This window comes from Triticum dicoccoides, chromosome 1A, assembly GCF_002162155.2.
Source record: "Triticum dicoccoides isolate Atlit2015 ecotype Zavitan chromosome 1A, WEW_v2.0, whole genome shotgun sequence".
Lineage (NCBI taxonomy): Eukaryota > Viridiplantae > Streptophyta > Magnoliopsida > Poales > Poaceae > Triticum > Triticum dicoccoides.
Genome location: NC_041380.1, coordinates 387,918,829 through 387,931,270, shown reverse-complemented (window position 1 = coordinate 387,931,270; position 12,442 = coordinate 387,918,829). Strand labels below are relative to the sequence as shown.

The following is a 12,442-nucleotide window of genomic DNA, read 5'->3' as shown; positions in this document are numbered from 1 at the left end:
CGGTGCCTGCCTGCCCCACAGGATTCGGAACTGTACCAGGTCCAGGAGCCACAAATCAGAGGAGCACCCGATGCCCGCTGCCTCCGCGCCACCACCACCCGATGGGAACCCGACGGCTGCATGCCTCCGGCCCGACAGCCCCGGAAAGGCAGGCGCGAAAGAAACGTCCGAGCTACTAGCTGGATTGAAAACGCATGCAATGCAAGCGCTTCCTCTGGACTCGTACGTGGTCATGTGGAAGGCGAGGCGGCTACGTGCCCGGCTCCTCCTCACAAGCCCAGGGCCCTCCCTCTCCCCGTCCCGTCCCTCTCCCTGCCCCCCTCTCCACCTATCCTTCCATCTATCGCCTCGCCTCCGCCCCCGACGCGCACTGCATGGCTCCGCCACACACGCCTCCGCGCGCGCCGTGCACCCGTGCTGCCTCCTCCACGCACCGCTCCATAACTATCTCCGCCTCCGCGACCTCCCCGCCCTTGCCTTGCCGTGCTCTCCAACGACCACCATATATACTGTGCTTACGTAGTATATGGTAGTGTAGCTTACACCTACTGCTACACACACATAGCTAGCTCACCTCCGTCCTGCTCTGCCGGCCCAATCCCGGGACGACACAGCAAGCCACCGGTCCTTCTTTCGGGGTATATATATAGCTTGGCATTGGAGGTGGTGGAGCGTGATGAATAACCAGTGCGTGCCGAGCTGGGATCTGGACGAGACGGTTAGCGCGGGGCTCAACCCGGTGTCCGCCGGGTCGACGCAGCGCATGGCGCCCGGAGACAGCGGTCTGACGGGGCCGGTTGCCATGCCCATGCCGGACCAGTACGACGAGGTGGCGGAGCTGACGTGGGAGAAGGGCAACATCTTCTGGCAGGGACTGCTCAACCGGTCGGTGCCCAAGTACCCGGCCGCGCCGCCGCCGGCGCAGATGCACGCCATCGGCGGCGCGGGAGATCACCGGGAGACGCTCGAGGCAGTGGTGGGCGAGGCGGCCGCTCGTTTGTCGTCTCAGTCGACGTCGCACCTCGGGCAGCCGTTGCCTGCAGCCGCCGCGCCTTGGCTCGGTGTGGGCGCGCCGGCCGACGGGCTCGTGCCGTGCGCGAGGGTTGACGACCCGGCGGAGGGGGACGTGCGGAGGAAGCGGGCACGAGTGGTCGGCGAGGACGGGCGGGTGTGCGCCAGCCAAGGGAGCGTCGCGCCCGGCCGCGGCGAGAGCTCGCTGCTCACTCTGGAGCCCTGCGGCACCGGCGCTGACGACTTGTGCGGGTTCACGACGACCAACAACTCCACGTCGCTGGACCACGGCTCCCCGGAGACGGAGAACACGAGCTTCGGGGGAGGCGCCAGCGACTCCCGCTGCTTCAGCCGTCGGTCGCAGGCAAGCAAAGCTCTGGGCTAACAGCCTCACACGTCACCCCACATACCCTGCATATGCATGTCTCGATCGTAAGCATCTCGCATGCACGTACGTCGATCCAGCTTGTCTTGATCCGTATGGGCTTGCAGACTCCCTATGCTTATGTTTTTTCTTGAGTCTATCTAATCGGTGCATGCGTCTATTGAGATACAAAAGAGAGATGGGCTGTGTGACGAAGCAGAGAACGTCGTGATCAAGGGCGAAGCTCCAATGAGGTCGTCCATTTGTACCAAGAGGAGCCGGGCTGCTGCCATCCATAACGAATCTGAGCGTGTAAGCAACTATCTCTTCTGCACTGATGCATGACAGTGATTTGTTGCTTAGACTTCATACTAGTATATGTTATATAGTTTTATTAGTATTTGGTTATTCGTACTTTTAGTCAATGACATGCATTTTAATTAGGTCTAGCTTCAACCAACTTGAGCATTCAGTGTATTTCTATAAGGGGTATATAGAACACGTTCGCACATACAAGTGGTAGCTAGCTAGTGTGAGTGCAGAATGTGTGGGTTACGCGGGCCGCGCTTGCATACTTCCGCCCAAAGAGAAACCGAGTGCAAGCCAGACTAGTCAACCGAGCTCAAGTTGAGTCGAGATAGTGATCGAGGATTTTGGACTTGTCATGAGCTAATTGCATAGCAAATTTTGGGGAGGACCTGCACATATCTTGCGTAAGCTTGGTGTCGTTTTCCCACATTTTTTTAAACTAGTCAAAAGACTTGCCATTTTCATTGACTAAGAAGAGACCGAGAATTGCTCAGATAATTGGCAGAAAAGCGAGCTAAGACGGATACAATCCAACCCACATAACATGGCCACCACCGGCCAACCTGGCCATCGACATGGAACAGAGAGCTATGAAGAAGAAAACACATCTGCCGAGGAGTCGTATGCGTCATCGTCACCGCTGATTAGCTCCGAACGAGCGACTCCGACTTTACCATAGAACTTCGTCATCGAAGCCAATCCGCTAGCAGCTGCACAGAAATCACGACTACACATGTCAACGGATGAACACATGCATGAACAACCGACAACTCCTACTTTGACGACAAGCTTTGCAAGGGAAATATACAGGACTTGTGCCGATCGTGTCCTCCGCAAACGACCACTGAGTGCCTATCATCGTCGCCACCTGTACTCGCTCCACCGCAGCTCCGGCTTAAAGCAACTAGACAACCACAGAAGAGCTCCTCGCACACGGTAGGAAGATCCGACTATCGAAGCCCGAGCTGCAACCTCAAGCTCCTCTCGATGTCATCATCGTTGCCAAATAGAAATATGCATCCTTGGAACGACCACCACAACAACCCACACGTCGAAGATGACGCCATCCACCGGTCTCCAGTTGTAGCCGACTCCGAGATGATGCCCCCAAGGAGGACGATGGCACAAAGGCGCCTTCATCTCCCGATTCTACGGATATGAGGTTTCCCTCTGGAGCCATGGCCACGAGGAGAGGGGAGGAACACCACACAGGGGCGATGCTTCCAAGAAAGAGTATGATGCCCGCGTGTGTCGCCATTGCTAGATCCAACAAAAGCCAAAGATAGGATTTCTCCCGGTGAAGCTCGACTACCAACTGCGCGTACCGGGTGCTACGAACCGCCGCCCACCAGTCACCGTAGAGCACCTCCAGTCAGCTCCCGCCTTCGCTTAGGCTGTCCTATACGGTCACCAGGCCAGTAGCCGCAGCGCTACCGGAACCTTGGTGCACCCGTCGTCCATGCCATCAGGTCGACCCAACCGGAAGAGTGAGGGTCACCACCCGGATCTTGCCAGGACGCACCTCCCACCACCATCGGAGGACACCTAGCACTAGCAGTAGCTTCGTCACCGCCCGCGTAGCTGACGGAGGCCACCGCCACAGCTTCTAGAACCACCGGCAGGAACAGGGCGTGAGAGTCCTTGCCACTTATGGAGTAGGGGTGCGTCACCACTGCAACCAACGCCGGCAGTAGCGGCAGCAGGGCGGGCACACACTCGGCCCTTCTTTCGTGGCTAGGGTTGGACGCCCTGGTGCCGCCAGGGAGTGGCACATCTATGTTGAGACAACAATGTCTACAAAGAAGGAGTAATTGTTTTTACTTATGGATCCTGAGCGTAACGTCCCGGCCACAACCATCGGTTCCCGACAATTACGCTTGATGAAATCTTAACTGGCCTCACACACCAATACTTGTCCTCATCACAATACTTGTTCGGAAGAAATCCCACAAAAGTTAATCAGCTTATAAATGGTTTTAACAGTGTGTATGCCAGATGGCTCAAGTATCCAGATGGGAGTATCATTATCACATGACAAAACTTTAGTTTTCACTAGAGACACCACCTCAATCCATCTACTGAGATGATGTTCATCTACACACCTTCTAAAGGTAAGTTTTAGAATCAGCCCATCCCAAACCTGGGCAACAATAGCATCTTGTTGTTGGAAAATTTCAAGAAGATCCTTGTATAAGGTTTTAAGTGAACAAACAACAATCCAGATGTCATGCCAAAAGCCAATACTGTTTCCACCGCCCAATTTCCATTTATAAAAGGTTTTAGCAGGAAAAAGCTCAACAAACACTTTTCCATAACTGAGATCCCAGACCAAGTTTAGCACAAAGAATATTGGGTTTCTTTGTCCCATACTTGAAATTTAAGAGAGTTTTCCAATCATTGGATTTACTGTCAAAGAATCTTTTGCTCCCACACACGAGCATGGACAAGTTAAAATCCCTAAGATTAGGGACCCCATCCCACCAAATTCCTTTCTCCTAGATATGAGTCCCCAGCTACCTAGGCGATACTTGTGTTCATCCCCCATGTCACCCCCAAACAAAAGATACATCTCGGAAGTAATGGCCTCTATAACACATTTGGGGAATTTCAAAATAGACATCAAATAAGTGGGCAAGCTAGCTATGCAAGTGGCAAGTAAGATTAGTTTGCCCCTGTAAGACAGTTCTTGTCAAGCCAACCAGAAATGTTTTTGATAATTTTGTCAATGATTGGTTGTATATCTTCCCTTATCAATATTTTGAAGTGCAAGAGAACACCCAAATATTTAAAAGGGAAAGAACCAATATGACAATAAAATATCTAGGCAAAACAAAGCCAGGTCTTCCTTAACATGAACAGTATGGAGATCACTTTTACGGAAATTTATTTTCAATCCAGAAATATTCCCCAAACATGATAAAATCCATTTCAAATTCCAAGTATGTTCCAGGCATCCAAGAAGAGGACGGTATCATCTGCATATTGCACACTGACAACACATCTGGGAATCATACAAGGAAGGATCCCATAGATAAAGTTATGATGAACAACTTTAGGTAGCATTTTGGACACACATCAGCCACCGAATTGAACAGCGAGGGGAACAAAGGATCTCCTTGTTTAAGCTCTCCGCCTCCAATAAAATGGGTCCATATGTATCATTAATTCTCACACAAAAAGAACTCTGAAATAAAGTACTATAAATCCATTTAATCCATTTATCTCCAGAGCCTCTAGAAGAAAGCATCTCCACAAGGAATTCCCAACTCACTCTAGAAGGAATTCCCAACTCACTCTGAAATAAAGTACTATAAATCCATTTAATCCATTTATCTCCAGAGCCTCTAGAAGAAAGCATCTCCACAAGGAATTCCCAACTCACTCTGTCATAAGCTTTCTTATAATCAAGTTCCACTCGTCCTAGTTCTATGAATCTCATGTATCACCTCATGGGCCATAACAACACTTTCTAATATAAGAGCCTATAGAAGAGAGCATCTCCACAAGGAATTCCCAACTCACTTTGTCATAAGTTTTCTTACAATCAAGTTCCAAAACTAAACCACTGGTCCTAGTTCTATGAATCTCATGTATCACCTCATGGGCCATAACAACACTTTCTAATATAAACCTCCTTTTAATAAAAGCAATTTGGTTTGGGGAAATAAGTTTGTCAAATAAAACAGGAGCTCTAGAAGTCATAGCTTTAGTGAAAATCTTAATAGCACAATTGCTCAAACTAATAGGACGAAACCTGAATTCAATTCGGACAAGTCTTTCTTAGATTTCTCTTTTTTCAGTTGTCTTTATCAGATGGAAGTGGTATGTTTGCTTCCTCAAAAAAAAAAGAGGAAGTGCCATGTTTGTCCTTAAACAAGAAGATTAAAATGCCTTGTTATGTAGTTTGCTGATTAACTCAAGCGTGACTCCTTGTTGCAGAAAAGAAGGGACAGGATCAACCAGAAGATGCAGACATTGCAAAAGCTCGTCCCCAACTCAAGCAAGGTACTGTATTTCTCGACGGGAATCACCGAACAAGACAATCGAACATATATCTTCAGATAAATAAAAGTCGATCTGTCATTTTCCATTGACGCAGACGGACAAGGCATCGATGCTGGACGAGGTGATCGACCACCTGAAGCAGCTGCAGGCGACGGTGCAGATGATGAACCGGATGAGCAGCATGATGATGCCCATGGCCATGCCTCAGCTGGCCCAGATGTCCGTCATGGCCAACATGGCCCAGATGGCCCAGATGGCGCAGATGGGCCTGGGAATGATCAACATGGCCGGGCCACTCGCGCAGCCCGCCTACCCGGGCCTCACCCAGCCCATGATGCACACGTCCACCCCGTTCGTCACCATGCAGCCCTGGAACGCCGGCGCCGGCGCCGACCGGCAGAAGCAGCCCGCCGCCGCCGCCGGCGCCGCCGTGCCGGACGCCTACTCCGCCTTCCTCGCCTGCCAAGCGGCGCAGCAAAACGCGCAGGTACGCACGTAGTCCAAAATCCAAATCTTGGCGCACTGTTCCCTCCGAACCTCTGATTGATTCTTACGCGGTGGCACGAATCTCTGCTGCTGCTGCTGCAGCAGCAAGCTCAACCGAACGGCATGGAGGCGTACAGCAGGATGATGGCCATGTGCCAGAAGCTAAGCCAGCAGCAGACCAAGCCAGGCAGCTCCAAAGAGTGATCGTACTACGTCGTACAAGCACCTGCACAGCATTTCCCTTTGGACATGAAAGTCTGTCGACGCGCCACGGCACCCTGCAGCATCGTGTATGTTACGCTCAATTGCACATGATTTGTCGTACTAAAATCATTCTAGCTTGTACGTATATCGTTTTGACAACATTTTGCTTAGCTTGTACGTATAAGTCACCGCCAACCGGTTACCTGAAGAAGATGTGTTTGTACTACAGTATCACCCAATTGCACATGATTTGGAAATTGGACCGGAGAGGTTAACCTCATCCGGCTTTCGACATGCTGTTTGTGTCACCGTCTCGCTGACCGGTGGGCCGTCCCTCCCAGCCCGCCGGCAAATGAATGTACCGTCGGAGTTGGAGGCAGCTCAGCTCAGGTCAGCTCAGTCAATCATTGCGCAGCCTAACCCGCCACCGTCGCCAACCACTCGCCGCCGATCGGATCTTTTTTACTCCCCAACGCTATCGACCTCCATGCAGGCACGTCTGCAGATTTGCGTGCGCCGCAGAGATATTTCCCCGCGCGGTGTGACGCGATGGCTTGCTCTCTTGGCATCTCGGTGGAGTTGCTGGACCGCTCGTCCACACTATGCTAACAGTCGGTAGTACTGTTAGTGGGAGCGCTCTGCTTAGCTTCAACAGTGATAATCATGATATGCTCCGGTGCATGCCGGTCGGGTCGGGTGGGAGATGATAATGGAATTCACCGACACACATGCTTAGGCGGAGGCGGGTCACAACTGGAACTGGTAAAGACGACGCCGTACCGGCCCGGCATTGGCGAGGTACAGGGTACACATCGCCTTTTGACCCCATGGGCCGCCGCGCACATGCCGCGGACCGCGGGGAAACCAGCTCGATCCGCGGATAGAAAGAGAGGGAAATGCGCGCCCAAAAGAAGACCGGTGTCGGCCGGCCAACCCCCACCCCCAGCTGTGGCTCGCCGGCCCGGCGGATGCCAACCCCAGAGCGCCAGCCTATGTTTCGATTTGACGTCCCTGATGATCACACACCCGGCCGGATCGGATCGGATCGGTCGACGCGGCACCGAGGAACAGGAACAGGAGTTATTACTCCTGGCTCTACCAGCTTTGCGGTGCCGATTCTGAGCTCCGACGACGGTGAGCTGAGGCGGGCCCGTGCAGGATACTAATAAGAACATGCGGTGCTGGGATGGGGATCTGGACCGAGCGAGGGAGCCACGATAACTCGTACGGGCAGGGATCGCCAGCATGCAAGCTGCAAGGAAGCGACGCGGTACAGCTAATGGGATTTCGAAGGCCCGGACCCCGGCGGCGGAAGACGGGACGCTTCGTTTTGGCCGGACGCTCTTGTATCGCTGCGTGCCGCGCACTGTTCTGCTTGACCGGAGCCGGCGGGGGAATTTCTCTCCGGCTAAAGTCGGTACGGTAGTCGTACGCGTCGAACTGGCAGGACGGTGCTGGTGGCACAAAGAAAATCTACGGTGGGGAGTGGTATCTTTATCGAGGGCCGCAGCCCGCAGGGAGATTGGATAATTCGGCCGCGTGCTTTACCGGCAACCAATCATGTGCTGCTGCTGCTTAGCCAAGGAATCTGCAGTAAAAGAAGCGGTAAAAGGTTTGCAAATCTACCGCGCGCGGGAACCGATCTGTGCTTTCAAATGCACGGCGCCAACTTTTTCCCTTTCCTTTTGCTGGATCATGGTACACTGTCCCGGAACTATGAGATTGTGTAGGATGCGATGAAATTAAATTCCCACACTGAACTATTTTTATGCTTTTCAGCATTTTTAGCTGTAACCATAATAGACCAGAAGAAACTTGAAGTGCATAATAAAAGGAAAAGGAGGCACAAGTATAAACATGGTTCATATAGTAGTAGTAGTAACAATATACTTTCGATTAATATCACCGCCTTGAATGATATATAAATTATAAAAGGCGAGAGTGGGCGGGAGAGCGTATCTTGTACGCCTGCCTCCTCCATTTCCCACACGGCCTTTTCCCATTTGCCAATACACGACTCATCACACCCCTAGTGACCCAGACCCACACCCAGCCAAACTTTTCTCACCTAGAAAGACGCACCGACACCACCCCAACCCGATACAGTTTACAACGACTCAACGCAAACGACCGTACACTCCCAATGACCGACTGACTCACTTGACCGTAGCAGCTAGCCGCGTAGTAGCATTACTGGTGCTCCGAGCAACGGAATCATGGTGGGTTCAGCTGTACTGGACGAAGGAGCGGTAGAAGGTGTTGGGCCTCCAGTTGGCCGGGATGACCTTGTTGGCGACGAGCGTCTTGCCGGACTCGTTGCGGATGCGGATGGAGAAGGGCGCCTGGAGGCGGTGGTTGGAGTCGAGGCGCCAGACGGAGCCCCACGACTCCCTCATCCTCGTCCACTTGCCGCCGCCCGGCCCCCGCGACTCCATGAGGTCCACCTGCACCACGTCGCCGTCGCCGTCCTCGTACTCCACCAGCACCGCGAAGTAGACGGGGTTCGAGTACTCCTCCACGTGGAACCCGATCTTGAGCCCCGGGAACTCGCACGGCACCCTGCAATTCATCACAAGATCGTACTCTACTCAGTATAAATTGTTGTATCAAAGGAGTTCTTGCGGCGGAATATTGTATCTTTCGGCCGGGGGCCCAGCCGCTGCTCTGTGATACGAGACGGGAATGGGCTGGCCGGTGGCGTATGGTGGCAGGGCACGCATATGCCGTGCTGCAAAAGGCGGGTGGGTTGGGCCCGAGTAATAAAGCTGAGCCCTGTGTGCTTACTACTACTAGCTGTTGCACATGCATGTGCGGGGCAGAGGAGAGTGAGTGTGTGTGTGTGGCGCGTGCCCGTGTCCGGTCGGCCAGGAGTAATGCGGGCGGTTGGGTTTGGGTGGATCCAATGCACCCGACTTTTTTTCCAACTTTTAACTGCCCGGACGGTGGACAGCAAATTCAACCAAGAATTTTGCAAAATGGCGGTACATATTTATTCTCAATGTTGCACTGGTACTGCTACGGCGCTGCAGGTGTTGCTGGCTTGCTGCTAATTCTTACCGTGTGAACTCGATGTCGATGATGCCGGAGTGGCGGAGCCTGTCGTTGAGGCCGGGCTTGGCGAGCCGGCCGAACGCAGTGCCGCTGAGGTCGAAGTGGAAGGGCGCCACCGGGTAGTAGTTCATGTCGGTGATGATCACCGTCTCCGTCCTGCCGGAGCACGACATGTCCTTCCTGCATCTGATCTGAAACGGAACGAAACGTCAGCTTCGGCTTCAGGCACCGGAGAGGCCGAGCGCCAATCGACGCGCTTCCTGAGCTGCAACGGCTCTCCGCCGCACAGTAAAAGACGTTTTCGTTCACGGAAAGCGACTCAACACACACAGGCACCCCACAGATACATTACTATGCGCATGCGGGGCCCGCTGTCAGACGCTGGGGATCGGCCTAGTTTGACAGTAACTGTAAACTGTTTCTCTTCTACGTAGTATTAAATTTACCTTGTAGCATGAACCGCATCCCTTGCCGTCCTTGAACAATGGCTGGTTGCCGCAAGAGGTCATGGACGCGAACGGGTACTGGTTGGTGTGCTTGAAGCCGCAGGCACCACCTAGCAAGACCAAAGAAGCGCCGAGGAATGAGCCGCATTGCTCGCGCAAGAAGAGAGAAGAAGCATTCATCCAGAGAGAGGGAGGGAGGGGGTGTGGAGCATCATCCTCACCGTTGTCGTCGGGGCCGGCGCCGTTGGGCTGGCCGTACCAAGTCGCCCTGGCCGGGGTCCAGGGGCCCCAGTACTTGGTGGCGTCGGTGGCGTTGAGGTCGACGTCGAAGGGGGAGGGGTCGGTGGTGTTGAGCTCCACGGCGCCGCCGCCGACGGCCAGGAAGCAGCAGAGAAGCGCCGCGAGCACGGCGAGGGGGAGGGAGCCCATGCCGCGCTCTGTGGTGCGTGGATCTGACGAGTGGCGGTGGGGAGTGAGGGATGGCCTGCTCGGTTCCTGTGTGGGAGTGGGGAGGTGGCCGTGGTGCGGTGGGGCTATTTATAAACCGGATCGGGTACGCGCTAAGCAACGAGATGGGTTCGGGTTTGTGTGTGAGCAGGGAGAGCAGAGCAGGGAACGTGCCATGTTGGGTGGGCACATGGCCTGGCTCGGGGCATGCAGTGCAGCCGCATCGCGTTACGGCGGAGCGAATTAAAGGTGGCAGATGATAGTTGGGGCGGGTAGATAGGATGGATGGCTAGCTGCCATGGCTGCTTAGGTCAGGCCCCTCTCAGCCTCGGGTCAGTGAAGAAAAACGCATACTAGCAGAACGCAACAGGACTCGGGATGCAGAGTATAGCGGAACAGAAATGTCGGCTTCTGCCGTCGTGGCGCGTCGGCCCATATGATCTGGGCTCAGAATTCATCCAGGGTTTCAGGAGTAAAACGCACCATTGGTAAGGTCATTTCATTTCAGCTTATAAATTTAGCTCAAAAAAATCAGCTTTTTTTTTGAGCCGGGCATTACCCTTTCCATTACTCTCGTAATGGAAATAACATCAGTTCAACATGACCACCCAGGAAACCTAGAAAGGGAAAGCGGGCTCAAAGCATCACTGGAAAATCCACGACGAACACCCGTCAACAGACAGTTCATCATGGGGCGAAAACCCAATGACACCAAAGCAGCTACCAACATCTAAACCGTTCAAGTCACCACAAGCCAGTTCAGATAGGCCACACCCAAAAGCTCACGCAGAAGCACAAGTCTCACAGACAGCCATACTACTAGTACTAAGCTAGCAAAATAAAGCATGCGACAGCTAAAAGTCATTGTCCTCAAAAAGATCGCGAGGAGGAAGAAACTTCAGCGCCCCCCGTTAAAAGCCATCTGCACCGCTACTCCATCTTCACCCGGTACGCGTCGCATCGCTCGGTGCAACGCAGATTCTCATCAAGCTCGAAAATGTTGATCCTCAGCATCTTAGAGCCACGCTCCATCGCCTCCCGATCTTCGCCCGACAGCAATCCTGCCCAATAAGAGATATACCCACAAGCAGAGTACACCACATTAAAAGGAGACTTCAACTCTTTGAACTCAAAGATTTTTTTATTGCGACAGTTCCACATTGCCCAGCATAACGCAGCCAAGCCAAAGGTATAGAACCTCTCCCCATCAGGAAGATAGCAATGACACCAAACAAAGTATTGCCACAGATTGTCCGGACAACTATCTGTACACAAAACGCAACCCACTATCCTCCACATTACTCTAGCAACCGGACAGGTAAAAAAGAGGTGTTGTGATGTTTCTCTTTCATTACAGAAAGCACACACAGGCCTTCCCAGCCACCCACGTCTGCTCATGACATCTCTAGTCAGAACAGAGTCCTGGAATAGCTGCCAAAGGAAGATTTGAATCTTAAGGGGAATTTTTGCCCTCCATATCCATTTGAAATTACATCCGGCAAGGGATCTCTCCAGGTAACTATAAACAGATTTAGTAGTAAATTTCTTCTTATTTCCCAGGGACCAAACAACCTGATCAGGGTCATTAGAAATGGGCCAAGCCCTCACCCTATCTTGCACCTCTCTCCACTGGTCCAGAAGAGGAGGATTGAGCCTTCTCCTAAAGAAGCTCGCCTCTACATTCTCCCTGAACCTGGCTACAATTATCTCTTGATTGTTACACACACTGAACAGCACCGGGAACTGAACACAAAGTGGTTGTTCCTCGCCACAAGGATCCAGCCACATCCTGGCAAGATTGCCAGAATTCAGAATAACTTTCCTACCAATCATATAGTGTTCCTTAACCTTCATAATAGCTTTCCAGATAGGGGAAAAATCATCTTAGTTAGGCATAGGGTGTAATCCTCTTAAGCACCAATTATATCCTCGCTAATGGATAATATCGCCATACAATGTTCTTGGACCGCGAAAATGAACTACAAAGTGTATTCCAAACATCATAAAGAGCTAAGCACGGACGTCCAACGACGGTGGCGACGCTTGCCTCATGCGTTGTGGCTCTTACCATCGATTCATGTGACCTCTACGGCGATGGCTCCACAAGCGACGTGGCCAT

At 52.6% G+C, this 12,442-nt stretch overlaps 2 protein-coding genes across 3 annotated transcripts; one reads left to right on the top strand and one right to left on the bottom strand.

Annotated features, from left to right (window-relative positions):
- The first annotated feature begins 344 nt into the window (after positions 1–344).
- LOC119275248 (transcription factor UNE10-like) lies at positions 345–6,673 on the top strand. Of its 2 annotated transcripts, none has more exons than XM_037556060.1 (5): positions 345–1,375; positions 1,571–1,687; positions 5,624–5,689; positions 5,784–6,176; positions 6,281–6,673. In XM_037556060.1, the coding sequence occupies exons 1-5, from the start codon at positions 677–679 to the stop codon at positions 6,377–6,379; spliced, it is 1,374 nt and encodes a 457-aa protein (XP_037411957.1). In that variant the 5' UTR covers positions 345–676; the 3' UTR covers positions 6,380–6,673. The 2 variants fall into 2 exon arrangements, with proteins under 2 accessions (XP_037411957.1, XP_037411953.1); XM_037556056.1 differs by having other exon boundaries at positions 346–1,375; positions 6,278–6,673.
- Positions 6,674–8,246: 1,573 nt separating this feature from the next.
- On the bottom strand, positions 8,247–10,395 carry LOC119275239 (expansin-B4-like). Its single transcript, XM_037556045.1, has 4 exons — positions 10,098–10,395; positions 9,877–9,986; positions 9,437–9,621; positions 8,247–8,938 (listed from the first exon to the last, which is right to left on the bottom strand). The coding sequence occupies exons 1-4, from the start codon at positions 10,303–10,305 to the stop codon at positions 8,605–8,607; spliced, it is 837 nt and encodes a 278-aa protein (XP_037411942.1). The 5' UTR covers positions 10,306–10,395; the 3' UTR covers positions 8,247–8,604.
- Between the last annotated feature and the right edge of the window lie 2,047 nt (positions 10,396–12,442).

Coding starts and splice junctions, on each gene's coding strand:
- LOC119275239 (XM_037556045.1), bottom strand. CDS start 10,305: ATGGGCTCCCTCCCCCTCGCCGTGCTCGCGGCGCTTCTCTGCTGCTTC. Junction 9,622..9,876: donor GATGCGGTTCATGCTACAAG/GTAAATTTAATA, acceptor GTTCCGTTTCAG/ATCAGATGCAGGAAGGACAT. Junction 8,939..9,436: donor ATCGACATCGAGTTCACACG/GTAAGAATTAGC, acceptor GATGAATTGCAG/GGTGCCGTGCGAGTTCCCGG.
- LOC119275248 (XM_037556056.1), top strand. CDS start 677: ATGAATAACCAGTGCGTGCCGAGCTGGGATCTGGACGAGACGGTTAGC. Junction 1,688..5,623: donor TCCATAACGAATCTGAGCGT/GTAAGCAACTAT, acceptor TCCTTGTTGCAG/AAAAGAAGGGACAGGATCAA. Junction 6,177..6,277: donor CGGCGCAGCAAAACGCGCAG/GTACGCACGTAG, acceptor CTGCTGCTGCAG/CAGCAAGCTCAACCGAACGG.